This window comes from Neovison vison, chromosome 8 (genome assembly GCF_020171115.1).
Source record: "Neovison vison isolate M4711 chromosome 8, ASM_NN_V1, whole genome shotgun sequence".
In the NCBI taxonomy this organism is placed as follows: Eukaryota; Metazoa; Chordata; class Mammalia; order Carnivora; family Mustelidae; genus Neogale; species Neogale vison.
In genome coordinates this window covers 50179332-50200609 of record NC_058098.1, presented here as the reverse complement: position 1 = coordinate 50200609, position 21278 = coordinate 50179332, and the positions used below count along the sequence as shown (strand labels likewise).

Below are 21278 nucleotides of genomic sequence, written 5' to 3'. Positions count from 1 at the left end.
TTACAATTCAGTTTCCCCTAAGGGACTGCACCTCTCCTGGGCTGGGGAGGTGGGGGAGGAGTGATTACATCAGCCCCCTTTCAAGGACATGGACTTCCTTATTGGACCTTACCCAAATGATTTGTGCAGTGTAGCCTCACCATGTGCCTCTGTATTTATCTCTCTTGGGATTCTGCTTGTAAAAGAACCACAGGGTCAGCCATTTCTGTCAGTTATACTTGTAAACAGTCCTGCTTTACCATATAGATACTCTGTTATTTCTATTGTATTAAAAGACTTTAGTCCATTTAAAGAAAATCACTTAAGTTACAGCATCCTGGCCTCAGAGTGGCAGTTTGCACAGTTGGGTCATTGACTTTTTTGTTTGTTTGTTTTTTTAACAGGATAAAATTTACGTAGTTTTAATATGTCCAGTTCATTGGTTTTTAGTATATTCACAAATTTTTGCCAGAATCGCCATAATATAAGTTTAGAACATTTTCATCACTGTTAACACTTTTAAAAATTGAGGTGAAATTCACATGACATAAATTAACTGCTTTAGAGTGTATATAGTTTAGTGATATATAGTGTTAGGCAACATGTTCTAGTTTCAAAACTTTTTCATCACCCCATAAAAACATCTTTTACCTATTAAGTAATCACTCCTTATTTCCCCCTCTTACTCAAATATCTGTCAGGGAATGAGTAGATAAACCACTTGTGATACAGGCATACTTCTAAGAAATTGTGTGTTCAGTTTCAGACCACTTTTATCTTAATAATATGAGTCAAATGAAGTTTTTGGTTTCCCAGTGCATAGAAAAGTTGTGTTTATACTATACTGTAATCTGTTAAGTGTGCAATAGCATTATGTCTAGAAAACAATGTACATACCTTTACATTAAGTTAAAAAATAATTTATTGTCCAAGAATGCTAACTGTCATTTGAGCTGCTGACTGATCAGGGCAATGGTAGCTGAAGCCTAAGGTGGTTGTGGCAGTTTCTTAAAATAAGATACATTTGACATATCAATTGGCTCTTCCTTTCACAAACAGTTTCTCTATAGCAGGTGATGCTGCTGATAGCACTGATATGACTTCTTTCAAAATTGGAATCAATCCCCTCAAAATCTGCCACTGCTTTATCAGCTAAGTTTATGTGCTATTCTAATTCCCCCATGGTCATTCGAAGGATCTTCACAGCCTCTTCACCAGGAGTAGATCCCATCTCAAGAAATCACTTTCTTGGCTCATCCATAAGAAGCGACTCAGGTGCCTCGTTAGCGCAGTAGGTAGCGCGTCAGTCTCATAAGAAGCGACTCTTCATCTGTGAAAGTTTTATCATGAGATTACAGCAACTCAGCCACATCTTCAGGCTCCACTTCTGATTCTGGTTCTCTTGCTGTTTCTACTACATCAGCAGTTACCTCCTCCACTGAATTCTTGAACCTTAAACTTGTAAAAAAAAAAAAAATATATGCAATGTCTGTGAAGCACAGTAAAATGAGATAAGCCAGTATATACTTACAAAGGAATAGTGCTGAGTTACGAAAATAAATGAGTTACTGATCTGTACTGCAGCCTGGATGAGCCTCAAAACATATGCTGAGTGGAAGGAGCCATTCACGGAGGTCACATATTGTATGATCCCATGTATACTAAATGTGCAGAATGTCATGATCAAGTTGTTCTGAGTTTTTCCAACTCTGGCCCTGAGGGCTGTAGGTCCTCTCTCTGTCTGCTTGTCCATAGCAGGTGACGTTGTTAATGGTGACTGCAGCTTTAGAACCAGACCTGGCCCTCTGTTGTGCTCCTTCAGTTCTGGCAGTGGGCTATGGGCACACTTGTCTTTCTCTGACCACTTTTCTCTTTGAAAAGTAGAGATATACATAGTTCCACCTAGCTAGTTACCCACACGAAGCATGTTGTGTGGCATGTTCTTATTGTCATTGTTTTTATCATTCTTCTTTTCAGACCTCTCAGCAGGTTGCATCAGCCTGCTGTCGTGACAGTTTCGCAGCTGATCCCATGCCATATGTGCATTTTCATGCACTGTGCTCTTGCACACTTGAGTGGCATCAGTCAGTTGCATTAGAAGACTCTGTGGTCCTGGAGATTGGAGAAGGGCTGGGAGGTAGAGGTTGGCCTGGATTTTCTCTTCCTAGGGATCCCTTCCAGGAGCCTGGGTACCCTTGGCCTCTCCCAGCCAGGTCTATAGGATGGATCACCTCCTTTCCCAGGTAGCAAGAGGGAAAGGCTGGCGACCTTTCATTTTGCCTGGGTAGGGTTTGGGCTCTGAGCCCTATATGAGTGCAGAGAGGGAAGTTAGGAAGAAAATTCATTTTTGAAGGATTATTAGAAGGAAGATAGACACAGAATAGCGTTCTCATTACCAAAGGGGGAAATGTCAAAGGCAAAAGGAAGTGCTCAGTGCTACTCCCTATACTGTCCTGCTCTGGAAGAGAAAGGAGAAGAAACCAGACTGCACCTTCCACTCTGCTTGGAAAGGGCCTTAGCTCGGCATCCCGGCTTATCATTTACAAGTTCTGCTTTCCACATTGCTGCAGGATGTAGTATAATAAGGATCTGCTCTCCTTCAGCTTCCAATAACTTGTTTCTGACATCCTTGAGAGCCCTTATCAGTGGCGCCTTTGGTGTCTGTCTGTTCCCAACGATTTAGGCATCTTCTGAGATGATGTACATTTCCTCTACCATGCTCCTCACTGCCTTCTGAGTCCTAGCTAGTAGAGTCTTTAACATTTGTTTTTCTACCAAGTCTGTTTAAGGAAATCTGGACAAAATTCTCTATCCTACTTCTTAGTATTTTTCCTTCCTCTATTTGCTGCTCAATTCCAAAGCTACTTCTACAGATTCAGGTATTTGTTGCAGGAATACCCTACTTCCAGGCAACGAAACTAATTTAATTAGAAAACTAGATTAGTTTTCTATGGCTGACATGACAAATGACCCCATACATCATGGCTTAAACAACAACACTGGATGAACTTGCAGTTCTGACTTTAGGTAGTCCTGGACAGTTCTCCCTGTGCTGAAGTCAAGGTGTCGGCAGGACTGTGTCCCTTTCTGGAGGCACTAGGGGAGAATATTCTCCTCTCTCCTCTTTTTCTTTCCCTTTGCTTTTCATTTCTACTGGTCAAAACAGATGCTTTATTTTCTGCCATTTCATTTATTAAAATCATGCATATTTAAATTGGGTGGGGCGTTGAGGTTACAAAACCCTCTTACATAGTGGGGAGCCCATGGGCTTTGTGTGAAGAAACCTGCCTGAAGTGGCATAGCTGGCTGTTGGGGAATTTAGAGCTGGCCTTTAGGCCCCACATTTCTGTACTGTACCTGGAATCAGGTTTATACAGTGGAAGGCTAGCCTGTCAAGACTCAAACAAAACACAGCCCTTTGATGAAGTGTTTGTTAAGTGTGAGTCTTGATTTTTTTTTAAGTCAACTTTTTTTTTGGGGGGGGAATAGGGAAATATTCTCCACCTTAGGAGCACATGATTTTATTTGCTTAAAGTTAATCTTGATGTAAGTATATAATGAATTTGAATGCACTTAAAGCAAGTAATGATCCTCTGAAGTAGCAAAGAGGCTAAATGTGCTGTTTACCACATGAGTAATGATGTCAGTGAGGATCGTTGGAGAGGTATTTTAGTTACCATTGGTCATTTGTCCAAAAACTTCACACAAGATTCCCAAGGCAGCTTTTAGATCTTCCCAAGCCTTTAGTAGTGATGACTTGGAATTGTGATTGTATAGATTCTTTGTGAGTAACTGTCAGTATCTGTCAGCCCTCTAAAGGTCGAGAGCTGAGATTTGCTTCTGAATTCTTGAAGGTGTAGTGTGATTGGCAAAATGACTGGAGAATCAGACTCTCAGCAAGCTGTATTGTGTTCTCTTTGCTTCATGAATTTGTCTTTATCTCTTTTATCCACCAAAGCTGGGAATCTTAGAGACCCATAAGACTGAACGTTGCTGCTTTAAATCCATATACTAGGAAATAGTGGCTTTTGGTAAACACATCTTCTCTTGTAGATGGGTGTGTTTGCATTACATCATCGCACTCTTTATTCCATTTTTGTTTTTACCAGTTCTCTGATTTGCCCTCTTGGGAGACTCCATTAGAGGATTGAAGGTTCAGCTTATCAGACTATCTGGCAAATAACTGATAAGACTTTCCCACACAGCTGGAAGATTAAAAAAAAGAACAGAAGCATGTTTGCCAATCATAGCAAACAGTCCTAAAGTTTCATCACAAGCCGCAGGGGTCAGTGGTCTCGCAATGAGACCAGACTAAAGGCCTGCTCTTGCTTCACAGGCCTTGAGACCAGCTGGACTTGTCCCATCTTAGCCGCTCTGATCACCTTTGTATATTCCATCTCTGGCAGCTCCTTTTTTAAAAATTATAATTTATTTACATATTTTTAATAAACATATAATGTATTATTAGCCCCAGGGGTACAGATCAGTGAATTGCCAGGTTTACACACTTCACAACACACACCATAACATATACCCTCCCCAATGTCCATGACCCCACCATTCTCTCTCTACCCCCCTCCCCCTGGCAACCCTCAGTTTGTTTTGTGAGATTAAGGGTCTCTTACGGTTTGTCTCCCTCCCAATCCCATCTTGTTTCACTTATTTTTTTCCTACCCCCTACAACCCCCACATTGCATCTCCACTTCCTCATATCAGGGAGATCATATGATATTTGTCTTTCTCTGATTGACTTATTTTGCTAAGCATTATACCCTCTAGTTCCATCCACGTCATCGCGAATGCAATATTTCATTTCTTTGATGGCTGCATAGTATTCCAGTGTGTATATATACCACATCTTCTTTATCCATTCATCTGTTGATGGACATCTAGGTTCTTTCCATAGTTTGGCTATTGTGGACATTGCTGCTATAAACATTTGGGTGCACATGCCCCTTTGGATCACTATGCTTGTATCTTTAGGGTGAATACCCAGTAGTGCAATTACTGGGTTGTAGGGTAGCTCTATTTTCAACTTTTTGAGCAACCCCCATGCTGTTTTCCAGAGTGGTTGCACCAGCTTGCATTCCCACCAACAGGGTAAGAGGGTTCCCCTTTCTCTGCATCCTCACCAGCATATGTCATTTCCTGACTTTTAATTTTAGCCATTCTGACTGGTGTGAGGTGGTATCTTATTGTGGTTTTGATTTGTATTTCCCTGATTCTGGCAGCTCCTTTAGTGGCCGTGTGTTCCGAGTGACCTTCTTGATGCTGGCTGTCTCCCTCACCGTTCCCCTGCTTGGAGCCATGCTGCTCCTGGAGTCTCCCATAGACCCACAGCCTCTCAGGTGAGCTGTCCTGGTCATTTTTGGGAGGGCTTGCTTCTCAAGGGTAGAGTGGGATAATGTCTAGGATACCCAATTTGTTCTGAAAGGTAAGTTACTAGGAAAGAAAGATATTTGTGATTTTTTTAATGCTTGAGTTTTGTATGGAATCAGATGTTACACAATATATGAATGGTATTGTTCATAAGATTTCAAAAACAAAAATGAAAAACTGCATATACAACCCAGAAAAATCCCCAATAAGAGAAGTTTATGTGTTAATTAACATGAATTCATTTGAAGTGGCAAAAGCACACAAAAAGGTTAAGTTCCTTTGTTTAAATTTTGTTAAGTACTGATTTTTTCAAAAGCCTTATAATTAGTAATCTGTTTTTCCTAAGTTACCTCTCATTGGTGGGCATCTATGAGTAATGTAGTCCATTATAACTTGAAAAAAATAGTATTTACCTAGGACCCTATGAAATGCATTCATGTTTGTAATTATAGTAATGCAGAGCCAGGCTCTTAATGGTGTGTTGATTTATGACATTGATTTGAGCTTATGCCAAAGGGTTGTGCAATCTGGTTTGACGAGTAAATTCCCCTTTGCTCTTGAACTTTCCAGAGAGGTGAAGCTTTTGGAAGTTTATTTTAAGTGATTTTAAAAACTTCAGGCAAGGGACGCCTGGGTGGCTCAGTTGGTTGGGCGGCTGCCTTCAGCTCAGGTCATGATCCCAGCGTCCTGGGATCGAGTCCCACATTGGGCTCCTTGCTCGGCAGGGAGCCTGCTTCTCCCTCTGCCTCTCCAGGCCTCTCTGCCTGTGCTCGCTCGCTCTCTCTCTTCCTCTATCCCTGACAAATAAATAAATAAAATCTTAAAAAAAAAAATTTTTTTTAAATTAAAAAAAATTAAAAAAAAAAACTTCAGGCAAGAACTGTGTCCCATTATAGAGTGAATATAACATTGAATAATGTGTAAGTGTTTTATAAATAAAAATTAAGGCTTTATATTGTACTCAGTTCACTGAGAATGCATTCAGCATTTAGAATGCTTAAGGTAGGTAGCTGAATACAAAGATACAAAGAGGACACAATTCTACCTTAGAGTGACATTTGTATATGAGTCAACTTTTTCTGTTGCTGGATTTAGAATTAGTAACGTATATGGTGCTGTTAAAACATAATTAGCTTGCATAACATTGGGATTGTGTGTAGGCCTAGGCATTGTAGACCCATGACAGTGTTGACTTCTAATTCCTGGTGTGTTGGTGGACCTCTCCATTTGTCCTCTGGCTGAGCTAGGCCCAAGGGCATGCTTGGTGTCCTGACTGGTGGGGAGGCTCTCAGGACACACTGTGGGTGATAGGGGTTCTCTCTTGCTAAGCCCCGTCAACATGTAGAAGGATGTGGCTCAACCTACCCCAAATAGAAACTGACTTGGGGTTTTCTGAATAATCTAGTTGGCTAAGGTGGGAGTGTGAGCTGTGTCCACAGCTGGGCATCAAAATCTGGACTGGGGAGTTAGCCTTGGAGAAGAGCAGGAAAGTGAAAAGAGCAGGGGAACATGGAGCTTCAGTGACTGGAGACCTTTGATCTCAGTAAAGGTGAATTTATATGTGGGAAGAGTGAAGAAATTCAAAGGAAAGACAGGTGTGTGCTCCTGACCAGAAACTGAAAGGGAAAGTGGCCCACTAAGGATTTGAAATTGTACAAAGTACATTCTCTCTGTAGAGTAAATGAGCCTTGTGAGGAGGGGAGGGAGGAGAAGCCCAGTGAAACCAGGGTGGCTGACAGGGATTTTTCCCATGCTCAGACTTAGAAGGTGACTTGCTCAATAATTGGAAGGGGCAACCCCAAAATGCAGAACAAAAGCAGAAGACTGGAGGAGGTAGAAGAACAGAAGTGAGCTGAAGTTTGGAGCAAAATGCTAACAGCAGCAGCAAAAAGGGCTTCTTTCAAACTCTGTTCAGAGCAAGAAGAGCAAGGAAGGGAAGCACACTGTGTGGAGCAAGTGGGTGGTTGCAGTATTGATGCTGACGGGAGAGCAGAGCTTTCAGCTTCTGCTGCACCTCTGTTCTCTCCACCAGCGACTGCCGTGGGGAGCAGGATCCGGCCAGCTGGACAGGAGGGAGGATGGCTGACGTTAGTGCCTCAGAGAGTCTACCTCTGGTGTCCATGTCCTCCGGGGGAGAGCTGAGACCGCACTCAGCAATTGCCGGGAAATCACAGAGAAAAATGAAGATGGGTGCAGGCCCCTCCAGAATGGACTATTATGCAGTTGGTTTTAGTTCTAGGGAGCAGTCACCAGGAAGGTTGCAGGGCCTTGTCAAAAACCTGCCATGCAAGGCACCCTTCTTTCTTCCTTGTTTGGAAAATGTACAGACTGTGGTAGATAGGACATACAAGACATTCTGATTTTTGGAGGATTTTGGTCAGTTCTTTCAGGGTACATTTGACACATGAAGTTAATGGGACTTAATAAGAGTTAGCAGCACTTGGGAATTAACAGGGAGCTGATAAGAGTTTATGAGTTCATAGGCTTTAGCAAGGGTCCATGTGGCCTGGCTGGCCTTCCTGAGGCCATTCTTCCTTGATGCTCCTGCTGCTCAGGCTGCAGGAGTTAGGGCCCTTTCTTGCCCATCCTTTGCATTTTCTCATATAAGTTTTCTTCTTGCCTCCCTATTGAGATAATACTCAGGCTGCTTGTTGGCAGGGATGGTGCATGAAATACTGATTAGGTTGATGCTACAAATATTTCTCGAGGACTTCCTTTGTATAGGGAATTAGGCAAGGTCAAGGATTGGGCAGAAGGGGGTGGCTGAGTCTCGGGTGTACTGTCCTCTGTCCCTTGGCTGTACATGCTTGTCTGTGTTGTTCAGTCTTCATGTGCACCTTGGGAGGGCTGACCTTCCCAAGGTCAGAATTCAAACCTAGCCATGTCCATCTCCATATCCTAGGCTTTTCTCAACAAAGTATGCAGGTTGCAGCCCTGCTCTCTTCATTTAGAAGTAAAACTCGTAGCTTTATTAGGTAGATACTTATCTAATAACTTTATTAACTTAATATCTTTTAATAACTTTATTAACTCCTAGTTAAATCATGATTGTTTTTTCTTTTAAAGCAGGTGAAAGCCATAACTGGGAGGCAGGGTAGAGTGAAAGGGGGGTGGGTTGGGGGAGTTTAATTCAGAGGAAATTGTGCTGTGTCCTAAGCACATGCTTGACTCAGGGGAGGCAGTAGGTGTTCTGCTGGAAAGGGAAGGGTTGGGCAAGACAGGGAAGCTTCTTTTTCATTCAACAGCTTCAGCTACCCCTTCCCTCTTGGGTCTCCCACTCTGGAACGGTGACTAGGAAACTGCCCTGCTTGAGGGCAAGGTAGGGCAGGAATTGGGAGATATTTTCCCTCTTTGCCCCTTCCTTCCCTTCTTCCTCCTTCCTGCAGTGTTGGTTGGGAACCTCCTATATGGCAGGTGCTTGAGATACAGCAGTGAAAAACAAAACAAATCCCTGATCTCATGGGCCATGTGTTCTAGTGGGGATAGACAGTATATGCAACAGAGAAGTGAGCAGCTACTAAGTGCTATAGAGAAAATAGAGTGTCAGGAACTTCGCTTTGGAGGGAGGTCTGGTGTATTATATTGGGTGGTCAGAGCAGGCCTCCCTGAGAAGGTGAGGGCAGAGCACAGAGGAGCTGGTGCCAAGGATTTAAGGGCGGGGAGGGCCCTGTAGAGGACAGAATGGACAGGAGAAGACCTGAGAGAGGTGACTGGCCAGACTGCAGGGGAAAGGGCACCCCTGCAAGGCCATAGGCTCTAGCTGAGATGGGGCCATTGCAGGGGTGTGAGAGCTGAACGCTGTGATCTGAATGTATTTCACAAGGTGCACAGTGCTGGGTTGAGGATATACATTGTAGAGAATATGGAGGAAGCAGGGGCCAGAAGATGGTGGCCTGGACCAGGGTGGTAGCAGAGGACATGGGGAGAGGACCTTCAACCATGTCTGCCTTCCAAAAGTGCCACCAGCAGGATTTGAAGGCTGAGAAGGACCAGCAGAGAGGGAAGATTCCTGGAGCTCAGTCTGTTGTCAGAGGAAGGGTCCAGGGCCCAGTGTAAGCTGGCTTCAGAGAGAAACCTGGCTGGGCTCCGAGAGGGACAGGCAGGAGGCAGAGAGCACCTGTGCTGGATGATAGGTTGGTGACACCAGGCCAGGACAAACTCCTCTTGTTTCTTCTGTTTTCTCTGTGAAGTAGGAAGCAAGGCTATCAGCTGTGGGATGTCACCACCCCTCCTCTCTGTCTTAGTTGGGATTTTAATGACTGGGCAGACACTGAAAAATAAATGCCAGGGCATGTGAATCAGAGGGTGGGATGATGTCTAACCTTTGTCAGGGCATTTGACTGAGACTGGAGCTTGAGTAAGTGGAGGCCCCAGATACTCTCAGCTGATTACCAAAGTTCTTGCATTAGCCATAATCATATTTTAATGTTTTTTAATTCTATGACCTTTTCTGATCTCCTAGAATGGTGTTTTCTTTAGCCTTTGTGTTTCTGGCAACTAAGGATGTTATTGCAGTATGCCCTCTTTATCAAAGAATGGGGAGTTACGCATGAAGGTCCTCAGTAAACACTTTCTTCATGTATTTCTTATAGACAAATCCCTATAATTGCATTATTTTACAGCTTCAAAGAACCCCCTCTCTTGCTTGGTGTTCTGCAACCAAATATGAAGTTACAACAGGCGGAAAGGCTGTTTGAAAATCAACTTACTGGGCCAGAGTCCATAGCAAATATTGGGGGTGAGTAAAGCCCTGAAACTTCAAGGCTCCCTGAGGGGGGATTCTGCCAGAGCAGCCTTGATGCACCCTGCTCCTGGGTGGGGGGGGGGGGCTCTGGCTGTCCTCCTCAGCTGTAGACAAGACCCCTCAGCTCTCTGAGTTACAAGTTTTGAGTTCATGTCTGTGGAGCACTTCATTCTGTTCAAAGTGTTGGGCCCATTAAATTGAAAGGAAAAAGGAAACATACACTGATGTTTAGCTCATTAATCAAAGATAGGTGTTACTCGATAGGACATTTTTCTTCATTCAGTTTGTCTTTGCAAAGATTCCATTTCTGAAAAGAATACAAATGAGGGGCACCTGGGTGCCTCAGTCGGTTGGGGGTTGGGTGTCTGCTTTTGGCTTAGGTCATGATCCCAGGGCTTGGGATTGAGACCCGAGCTGGCTCCCTGCTTGTGGAGAGTCTGCTTCTCCCTATCTCTCTCCCTCAGCCTGCTGCTCCCCTTGCTCATGCTAGCTCACACTCTCTTAAATAAAATAATCTAAAAAAAAAAGAAAAAAGAATACAAATGATTTCCACTGTTAGGTTGTTTGGTTTGTTTTGTTTGAAGCTGACTTTGGTGGGTATGCTTAAGGGTAACTTAACTGCTTCAGACTTGCCCAAACCTGAGAGCTATACATGGATCTGGTTCTAATTCTTGAGTTTCTAGCCACTAGGCATTATCTGCCTTTTAGAATGAAGATTAAGCTCCAGAATCAAAAGACACAGTTAGGGGCGTCTGGGTGGCCCAGTGGGTTAATCCTCTGCCTTCAGCTCGGGTCATGATCTCAGGGTCCTGGGATCGAGCCCCGCATCGGGCTCTCTGCTCAGCAGGGAGCCTGCTTTTCTCTCTCTCTCTCTCTCTCTGCCTGCCTCTGCCTACTTGTGATCTCTGTCAAATAAATAAATAAAATCTTTAAAAAAAAAAAAAAAGACACAGTTACCAAAGAGCTGAAAATGGCGTGAGGATTTCTGAGCATCTTGCTGGGGGATGCCGTGTCACTGGGCAGTATGGTATGCTTCTGTGCGGCGGTGGTAAACTCCTGTGTCCGTGTGTGTGGCTTCGCCTTGGGCAGAGCATGGCCGTCCCTCAGTGGGATGGACCCCTTCTCTCTCCCCTGCTATTGGATGTAGGACCTAGTCTGGTGCCTTTCTGCAAATGTTAGTGGTTTGTCTGGCAGTCAAAATTGTAAGAGGGATAGGCCTTTCATGATAGAACTTGTATTTCTCTTCAAAAGATACTGACATTTATTAATATAACAAGTTTTGTTTTTGGTGAAAAGCCAAAATTGATATTTAAACTGGAACTCCAAGGAATAAGAGTAATCTTTTTTTGTTATCTTTTAAAGAGAATGTTTCTCTTGTCCCCTCCCTTTCCTCTTGGGCTGACACCTCATTGCTCCATGGCACCAGGGCTTGCCTTTTTCCTTAAAGGAGTTGGTTGTTCTCTCTGTGAACACTGTTAGGCACAGTGGGGGTCTCTTACCCCTTCTGCAGGTATGCTTAGGCCCCAGGGAACCACTGCTTCCCATCTGCCTTTTGGAGTTGTCTTGGGGGATATAGCTGGCAGTGGAGGAAGGCACTGGCCTCAGGAGCATGTGGGGAGAGTAATCAATCACCAATTAACATGCGTTTATTGTTTTAAATAAATTATATTATATTATATTATTTTATTTTATTTTATTTTTTATGTTCAATTAGCCAACATATAGTACATAATTAGTTTTTGATGTAGTGTTGAGCAATTCATAGAGCATTTTAGATTCATAGCAAAATTGAGGGGAAGGTACAGAGGTTTATCATACATCCCACCCCCCACCAGCACATATACACAACCTCTTCTGTTATCAACACTGACACCAGAGTGGAACATGTGTTGCAATAGATGAACCTATCCTGACATGTCATTAGGACATGGAGGCCATGGTTTACCATAGGGCTCACTCTTGGTGTCATATATTCTATAGGTTTGGACAGATGTACGAATGATGTGTATCCACCATTATCATATCATACAGAGTAGTTTCATTGTCCTAAAATTCCCCCAAATCCTCTGAGCTCCACCTGTTTATCCCTACCATCCTGCAACCTCTGGCAACACTTATCTTTCTAGTGTTCTCCATAGTTCTTCCTTTTCCAGAATGTCACAGAATTGGAATCATATAGCATGCAGCCTATTCAGATTGGCTTCCGTCACTTATTAATATGCACTTAAGGTTCCTCCATGTCTTTTCGTGGCTTCATAGCTCATTCCTTTTTTAAAAAATTAACATATAAAGTATTATTTGTTTCAAGGGTACGGGTGTTTGATTCACCAGTCTTAACACAATTCACAGAACTCACCATAACATATACCTTCCCCAGTGTCCATCACTCAGCCACCCCATCCATCCCCCTCCCCTCCAGCAACTCTCAGTTTGTTTCCTGAGATTAAGAGTCTCTTACAGTTTGTCTCCCTCTCTGGTTTCATCTAGTTTTATTTTTCCCTCCCTTCCCCTATGATACTCTGTGTTGTTCCTCAAATTCCTCATATCAGTGAGATCATATAATTGTCTTTCTCTGATTGACTTATTTTGCTTAGCATAATAAGTTCCATCCATGCCATTAAAAGTGGTAAGATTTTGGTTTTTGGGTTTCTTTGATGGCTGCTTAATATTCCATTATGTATATACCACATCTTCTTTATCCATTCATCTGTTGATGGAGATCGAGGCTCTTTCCATATTTTGGCTGTTGTGGACATTGCTGCTATAAACATTGGGGTGCATGTGCCCCTTCAGATCACTACATTTGTACCTTTAGGGTAAATACTCAGGAATGCAATTGCTGGGTTATAGGGTAGCTCTATTTTCAACTTTTTGAGGTACCTCCATACTTTTTTCCTGAGTGGCTGTACCAGCTTGCATTCCCACCAACAGTGTAGGAGGGTTCCCCTTTTTCCATATCCTTGCCAGCCATTCTGACTTGTGTGAGGTTGTATCTCACGGTGGTTTTGATTTGTATTTCCCTGATACTGAGCGATGTTGAGCACTCTTTCTTGTGTCTGTTGGCCATCTGGATGTCTTCTTTGCAGAAATGTCTGTTCATGTCCTCTGCCCATTTCTTGATTGGATTATTTGTTCTTTGGGTGTTAAGTTTGATAACTTCTTTATAGATTTTGGATACTAGCCCTTTATCTGATATGTCATTTGCAAATATCTTCACCCATTCTGTCAACTGTCTTTTGGTTTTGTTGACTGTTTCCTTTGCTGTGCAAAAAAAGCTTTTTATCTTGGTGAAGTCCCAATAGTTCATGTTTGCCCTTGCTTCCCTTACCTTTGGCAATGTTTCTAGGAAGAAGTTGCTGTGGCTGAGGTCAAAGAGGTTGCTGCCTGTTCTCCTCAAAGATTTGGTTGGATTCCTGTCTCATATTGAGGTCTTTCATCCATTGAGTCTATTTTTATGTGTGGTGTAAGGAAATGGTCCAGTTTCATTTTTCTTCATGTGGCTGTCCAATTTTCCCACCACGATTTGTTGAAGAGACTTTTTCATTGGACGTTCTCTCCTGCTTTGTCAAAGATTAGTTGACCATAGAGTTGAGGGTCAATTTCTGTGCTATCTATTCTGTTCTATTGATCTATGTGTCTGTTTTTGTGCTAGTACCATACTGTCTTGAAGATTACAGTTTTGTAATAGAGTTTGAAGTCTGGAATTGTGATGTTGCCCACTTTAGTTTTCTTTTTCAACGTTCCTCTGCCTATTCTGGGTCCTTTCTGGTTCCATATAAATTTTAGGATTATTTGTTCCATTTCTTTGGGAAAAATTGATGGTATTTTGATAGGGATTGCACTAAATGTGTAGATTGCTCAATGTAGCATATTTATTCTTCCAGTCCATGCAGCTCATTTCTTTTCAGTAATATTGTGAAATATTGTGAAAATATTTGTTCTTCCAATCCGCGAAGCTTATGCCTTTTTATTGATGGTAATACTCCATGTGTGAATGTACCAGTTTTTCTGTTTACCTACTAAAGGACACCTTGGTTACTTCCAAATTTTGGCAATTATGAATAAGGCTGCTATAAACATCCACATGCAGGTTTTTGTGTGGACTTATGTTTTCAACTCATTTGGGTAAATACTTAGGAACACAATTGCTGGATTCTAAGAATATATGTAGTTTTTCAAGAAACTGTCAGACTATCTTCCAGAATGGCTGAACCATTCTGCATTCTGACCAGCAATGAATGAACATTCCTGTTGGTCTACATCTTCATCAGCATTTGGTGTTGTCTGTGTTTTTGATTTTTGACCATTCTGAGATATGTGTGGTGGTATTTCATTGTTTCAGTTTGCAATTCCCTAATGGACATGTAATGTTGAGCATCTTTTCATATGCTCATTTTCTATTTGCATATCTTCTGTGGTGAGGTATCTAAGACTATTGGCCATTTATAAAATTGGGTTCATTTTCTTATTGTTGATTTTAAGAGTTCTTTGTATATTTTGGATAACAATTCCTTTATCAGATATATATTTTACAAATATTTTCTCCCAGTCTGTGGCTTATTTTCTAATTCTCTCGACAGTGTCTTTCACAGAGCAGAAGTTTCCTTTAATGAAGTCCAACAACAGTTATTTCTTCATCATTATGTCTTTACTGTATCTAAAAAGACTTCACCACGTACAAAGTCACCTAAATTTTCTCCTATTTTCTCATCTAGGAGTTTTATACTTTTGTGCTTTACATTCAGGTCCATTTTTAGTTAACTGTCATGAAAGGTGTAATGTCTGTGTCTAGATTCATTTTTTACATGTGGATGTCCAGTTGTTTCAGCACCATTTGGAGAAAATACAGTCTTTGCTCCATTATATTATAATATATTATGTAAGATTATATTGTGAAACATCAGTTGACTAATTTATGTGGGTCTAATGGAATTGTCTTATTCTTTTGCCATTACCATAATATCTTGGTTACTGTAGCATTTCAGTAAGTCTGGAAGTCAAGTAGTGTCATACTGTTGGATTTGTTCTTCAATATTTTGTTGGCCATTCTGGATCTTTTCCTTTTCCATAAGAACATTAGAATCAGTTTTAGGATATATACAAAATAATTTCCTGGGATTTTGATTGGGATTGCTTTGAATCTATGAATCAAGTTGGGAACAACTAAGCTTTTTTGCAGTATTGAATCTTCCTATGGATGGACCTGGAAAATCTTTCCATTTATTTAGTTTTTTAAAATTTCTTTTATCAGAGTTTTATAGTTTTCCTCATATAGATCTTGTACATATTTTGCTATATTTAGACCTAAATATTTTATTCTTTTGGGTGCTAATGTAAATGCTATTCTGTTTTTAATTTAAAATTTTCTTTGTTCATTGCTGGTGTATAGGGAAGCAATTGATTTTTGCATAGTGTCCTTGTATCCTGAAACTTTGCTATAATCACTTATTAGTTCTAGGAGTTTTTTTGTTGTTGTTGATTCTTTGGGATTTTCTACATAGACAGTCATATCATCTTTGAACAAAGACAGATTTATTTCTCCCTTATCAATCAGTATGCCTTTTATTTCCTTCTTTTATTGCATTAGCCAGGACTTCTAGTACAGTATTGTGAAGGAGTGGTGAAGGGAAGACATTCTTGCTTTTGCTCCTCATTTTAGTAGGAAAGCTTCTAAGTTTGTCACCAGTAATTATGATGTTAGTTGTCAGTATATTGTAGATGTTCTTTTCAAGTTGAGGAAGTGCCTTTCTATTCCTAATTTGCAGAAAGTTTCTTTTTCTTTCTTTCTTTCTTTCTTTTTCTTTTCTTTTTTACAGGTTGTGAAACATGATATATTTAGTTCCCTACTTTTTTCTCCATCCTTCTACCACCTAATTTTAACCTACACTACATTAGTTTAATTTAGGGTGAGTTAGATCCCTAGATATTTTTCTTCTTGTTGTTCTTGTTCTTTTTTTTTTTTTTTTATGTTAGGTTAGTCTTCATACAGTACATCATTAGTTTTTGATGTAGTGTTCCAGGATTCATTGTTTGCATATAACACCCAGTGCTCCATGCAATATGTGCCCTCCTTAATACCCATCACCAGGCTAAACCATCCCTCCTCCCCCCCTCTCTAAAACCCTTAGTTTGTTTCTCAGAGTCCACAGTTTCTCATGGTTCATCTCCCTCTCCAATGCCCCCCCTTCATTTTTTCCTTCCTTCTCTTAATGTCCTCCATGCTATTCCTTATGTTCCACAAGTAAGTGAAACCTTATGATACTTGACTTTCTCTGCTTGACTTATTTCACTTAGCATAATCTCCTCCAGTCCCATCCATGTTGATGGAGAAGTTGGGTATTCATTTCTGATGAGTAATATCCTATTGTAAAATTTTTATCAAGAATGGGTGTTGGAGGGGCACCTGGGTAGCTCAGTGGGTTAAGCCTCTGCCTTTGGCTCAGGTCATGATCTCAGGGTCCTGGGATAAAGCCCCACATTGGGCTCTCTGCTCAGCAGGAAGCCTGCTTCCCCCCCTCTCTCTGCCTGCCTCTCTGTCTTCTTGTGATCTCTCTCTGTCAAATAAATAAATTAAATAAAATACAAAGAGTGTTGGAGTTTATCAGATGCTTTTATGCATCTGTAGATATGATCACGTGATTTTTCTCTAATCTGTTGATATTATAGATTACTTAAGTGATTTTCTTTTTTTTTTTTAAGATTTTATTCATTTTTTGAGAGAGAGGGCATGAGTGGGGGGTGGGGCAGAAAAGCAGGCAGGAGAGGGGGAGAGGCAAGATAGTAAAGGAGTAGCAGACTGAAATGACATCAGGTCACAGGAGATCAGCTAGATAGTTATCAAACCATTCCAAACACCTACAAACCCAACAGGAGATCGAAGAGAAGAAGAGTAACAATTCTAGAAACAGAAAATCACCATTTTCTGAAAGGTAGGACCTGAGGAGAAGTAAATCTGACGCAACAGTGGGGGGAAGGGCAGGCCCCTGGCAAGCGTGGAGCAACGGAACACAAAATCCAAATTTTTAGAAGTCTGCTCCACTGAGGGACATCACTCCAGAGGCTGAGCGGGGGGGAAGCCCTCACAGGGATAGTGTAGTCTAGGTTCCACAGGATCACAGAAGAATCAAGGGTGTCTGAGTGTAGCAGAGCTCACAGGTATCAGAGTGGGGAAGCTGACTAAGAGATGGAACTGAGGAGTGAGCTCTCAGCTTGGGGTTACCTTAAACTGTGATCTGTGGCACAGTCGGACCACTGCTCTTTGAGCAGGGACCCCACAAGTGGCAGATCTGGAGAGACCCACCTTCCTCTGCTGGAAGAACAGGGCACCAAGAAGCTCCTGGGTTTGGAGACTCCATGCGGTGCTGTGTGCCAGAGACAGAAATGCTCAGTCACAGGCTGGGTGAGCTCAAGTGCTACCAGAGACCAGGGAGATGGGAGTGATTGACTGCTTTTCTCTGTCAGTGCATTGAGGAGTAGGGTCCTGAGCTCTCTGCTTCTTCGGGCCAGAGATTGGGAGGCCACCATTTTCATTCCTGTCCTCCAGAGCTCTACAGAAAGCATTTAGGGAACAAAAGCTTCCAAGAGCAAACCCGAGGAGATTACTTAGCCTGGGCCCTGGCAAGGGCAGTGCAATTCCGCCTCAGGCAAAGACATTTGAGAATCACTACCACAGGCCCCTCCCCCAGACGATCAGCAAGAACATCCAGCCAAGACCAAGCTCACTGATCAAGGAGAACGATGTTCTCCTTGGAATTCCGTTGAATTCCAGAGGAGGGGAAGGCAAAGCATGGAATTCATGGCTTTCTCCCCATGATTCTTTAGTCTTGCAAAGTTAATTAATTTTTTTAATTTTATTTTTTTCTTATTCTAATTTTTTAAAATTTTCTTCTTTCCTCCTTTAACATTTACTAACTAATTTATCTTAACAATACCTTTCTAAAAAAAAAATCTTTTTAAACCTTCATTATTATAGTCATATTTTATCCTTCCTTGTATCTAACTTTATTTTTTGTATACATATAGGGTTTTTTCTTCTAAAGAATTTTGATATATAATTTTTTCTAATAGATCAAAATATACCCTAAATCTAGCACAGGGCTGCTGCTTCCAGTCGGCAACGAGAGAAGAATTAGGCACAAACAAGTCAGCTGCAAAAGACTGGGAGCAGGGGACAACAGTCGAAAAGGACTGCTGCCACGAGCAACTCCACAGTCTCACTTTTATTAGATAGAAAACAATAGCCAACAGAAGGACTGATGAAGGTCAAACGTTAGTCACATCTTGCAGGCAAGCAAGGAGGAGGGTAAGGTTTATAGTTAACCAAGCACATTCAGGGGACTCATCTAACAATGGGCACTTCTGGGAAGAGAATGGAGCAATAACGAAAAAGGGAAGCAGGCGGTTTTTGTTCCACCCTGAGCTGATCGGGAGTTCCCGGGTGCTCGGCTTCCCTGAAGCAGGCGGCGTTCCAGGCGTTCCCGGCCGCTCGGCTTCGGTGAAGGGGCAGCCTTCCGCCCTGAGCGAGCCAGGTATCCCCAGCTTCCCAGCTTCTGTGAAGGGGCGGCATTCCGCCCTGAGCGAGCCGGGCATCCCCAGCTGCCCAGCTTCATGGTCGTACATCGTCCTTCTCCCCAAAAACCTGTTGTCAGTATCAGTATTTTTTAAGGCCATATCTAAATGTGCTTGGCAACTAGTAAAATCCTCCAGGGGTTACAGTTTAAGTAACAAATTGTTCCGAGGGGCAGCAGCACAGGGCTTTGTTCTAGTCTCCAGTCTGAGCAAATTCTCTCCAATTTCTTCTTTCTTTTTCCAACTAACTTATCAATTCCTTTTTTAGAATTTAAAAAAAAATTTTCTTCTTTACAATGATACTCCGTCCCTTCATCATGTTTACCGTTATTTTTGTATATATATAAATTTTCCTTTCTTTTAAGTTTTGGGAGGTAGTTTGTTCTAAGAGACCAAAATACACCCTAAATCAAGTGAGTGGCTCTGTTCTATTCATCAGTCTAATATATATAGATATTAGAATAATATCTGTCTATCTACCTATCTATCTATCTATATGTATATATATATATATATATATATATATAACTTTTTTAAAAATTTCTTTTTACCCCCTTTCTTCTCCTCCCGATTTGGGGTCTCTTTTGATTTGGTTACCATACATTTTTCTGAGGTCTTTGCCACCCTTTTAGTATTTTATTCTTTCATTCATATGTTCTTATCTGGATAAAATAACAAGGTAGAAAAACTCACCACGGCAGGGCGGGGGGTGGTTGGAGAACAAGAGGCAGTACCAAAGGCTAGGGACCTAATCAATATGGACATTGGTAATATGACAGATCTAGAGTTCAGAATGACAATTCTCAAGGTGCTAGCTGGGCTCAAAAAAGGCATGGAAGATAGTAGAGAAACCCTGTCTGGAGAAATCAAAGCCCTTTCTGGAGAAATAAAAGAACTAAAATCTAACCTAGCTGAAATTTAAAAAGCTATTAAGGAAGTGCAATAAAAAATGGAGCCTCTTACTGCTAGGATAAATGAGAAAGAAGAGAGAATTAGTGATGTAGAAGACCAAATGACAGAGAATAAAGAGGCTGAGCAAAAGAGAGACAAACTACTGGACCACGAGGGGAGAATTTGAGAGATAAGTGATACGGTAAGATGAAACAATATTAGAATAATTGGGATTCCAGACAAAGAGGAAAGAGAGAAGGGGACAGAAGGTATATTGGAGCAAAATATAGTAAAGAATTTCCCTAAAATGGCAAAGGGAACAAGCATCAAAATCCAGGAGGCACAGAGAACCCCCCTCAAAATCAATAAAAATCGATCCACACCCCATCATCTAATACTAAAACTTACAAATCTTAGTGACAAAGAGAAAATCCTGAAAGCAGCCTGGGACAAGAAGTCTGTAACATACAATGGTAAAAATATTAGATTGGCAGCAGTGTTGTCCACAGAGACCTGACAGGCCAGAAAGAGCTGCCATGATATATTCAGAGCACTAAACGAGAAAAACGTGCAGCCTAGAATACTATATCCACCTAGGTAATCACTGAAAATAGAAGGTGAGATAAAAAGCTTCCAGGACAAACAAAAACTAAAAGAATTTGTAAACACCAAACCAGCCCTATAGGAAATACTGAAAGGGGTCCTGTAAGCAAAAAGAGAGCCTAAATAGAAAGAAACAGAGACAATATACAGTAACAGTCACCTTACAGGCACTACAACGGCACTAAATTCATATCTTTCAGTAGTTACCCTGAATGTAAACAATTATAAGAACACATTATGAGCAACTATACACCAGGGAATTTGACAATTTGGAAGAAATGGTTGCATTTGTAGAGACGTATAAACTACCACAACTGAACCAGAAAGAAATAGAAAACCTGAACAGACCCATAACTAGTAAGGAGATTGAACCACTCATCAAAAATCTCCTAACAAACAAGAGCCCAGGGCCAGATGGCTTTCCAGGGGAATTCTACCAACCACTTAAAGAAGAATTAATACCTATTCTCTTGAAACTGTTCCAAACAATAGAAATGGAAGGAAAACTTCCAAACACATTTTACGAGGCCAGCATTATCATGATCCCAAAACCAGACAAAGACCCCACCGAAAAGGAGAATTACAGACCAATGTCCTTGATAAACACAGATGCAAAACTTCTCACCAAAATACTAGCCAATAAGACCCAACAGTACATTAAAAGGATTTTTCACCACGACCAAGTGGGATTGATTCCAGGGCTGCAAGGTTGGTCCAACATCTGCAAATCAACCAATGTGATACAGTACATTAACAAAAGAACAAGCACCATATGATACTCTCAAAAGATGCTGAAAAAGTATTTGACAAAGTACAGCATCCTTTCTTGAACAAAACTCTTCAAAGTGTAGGGATAGAGGGTACATACCTCACGATCATCAAAGCGAACTATGAAAAACCCACATCGAATATCATTCTCAATGGGGAAAAAAATGAGAGCTTTTCCCCTAAGGTCAGGAACATGGCATGGATGTCCACTATCACCACTGCTATTCAACATAGTACTAGAAGTCCTAGTTTTGGCAGTCAGACAACAAAAAGAAATCAAAGGCATCTGAATCGGCAAAGAAGTCAAACTCTCACTCTTTGCAGATGATATGATACTTTATGTGGA

At 41.4% G+C, this 21278-nt stretch overlaps 1 protein-coding gene across 3 annotated transcripts in view; it reads left to right on the top strand.

The window, feature by feature from the left end:
• The window catches only part of LOC122916327 (adipocyte plasma membrane associated protein), a 61840-nt gene that overhangs the window by 6383 nt on the left and 34179 nt on the right, over positions 1–21278 (top strand). For all 3 annotated transcript variants that reach the window (XM_044263577.1, XM_044263576.1, XM_044263578.1), the window contains exons 2-3: positions 5211–5327; positions 9981–10096. In XM_044263577.1, the coding sequence (XP_044119512.1) occupies positions 5211–5327; positions 9981–10096 (233 nt within the window). The remainder of the gene's footprint in view (positions 1–5210; positions 5328–9980; positions 10097–21278) is intronic.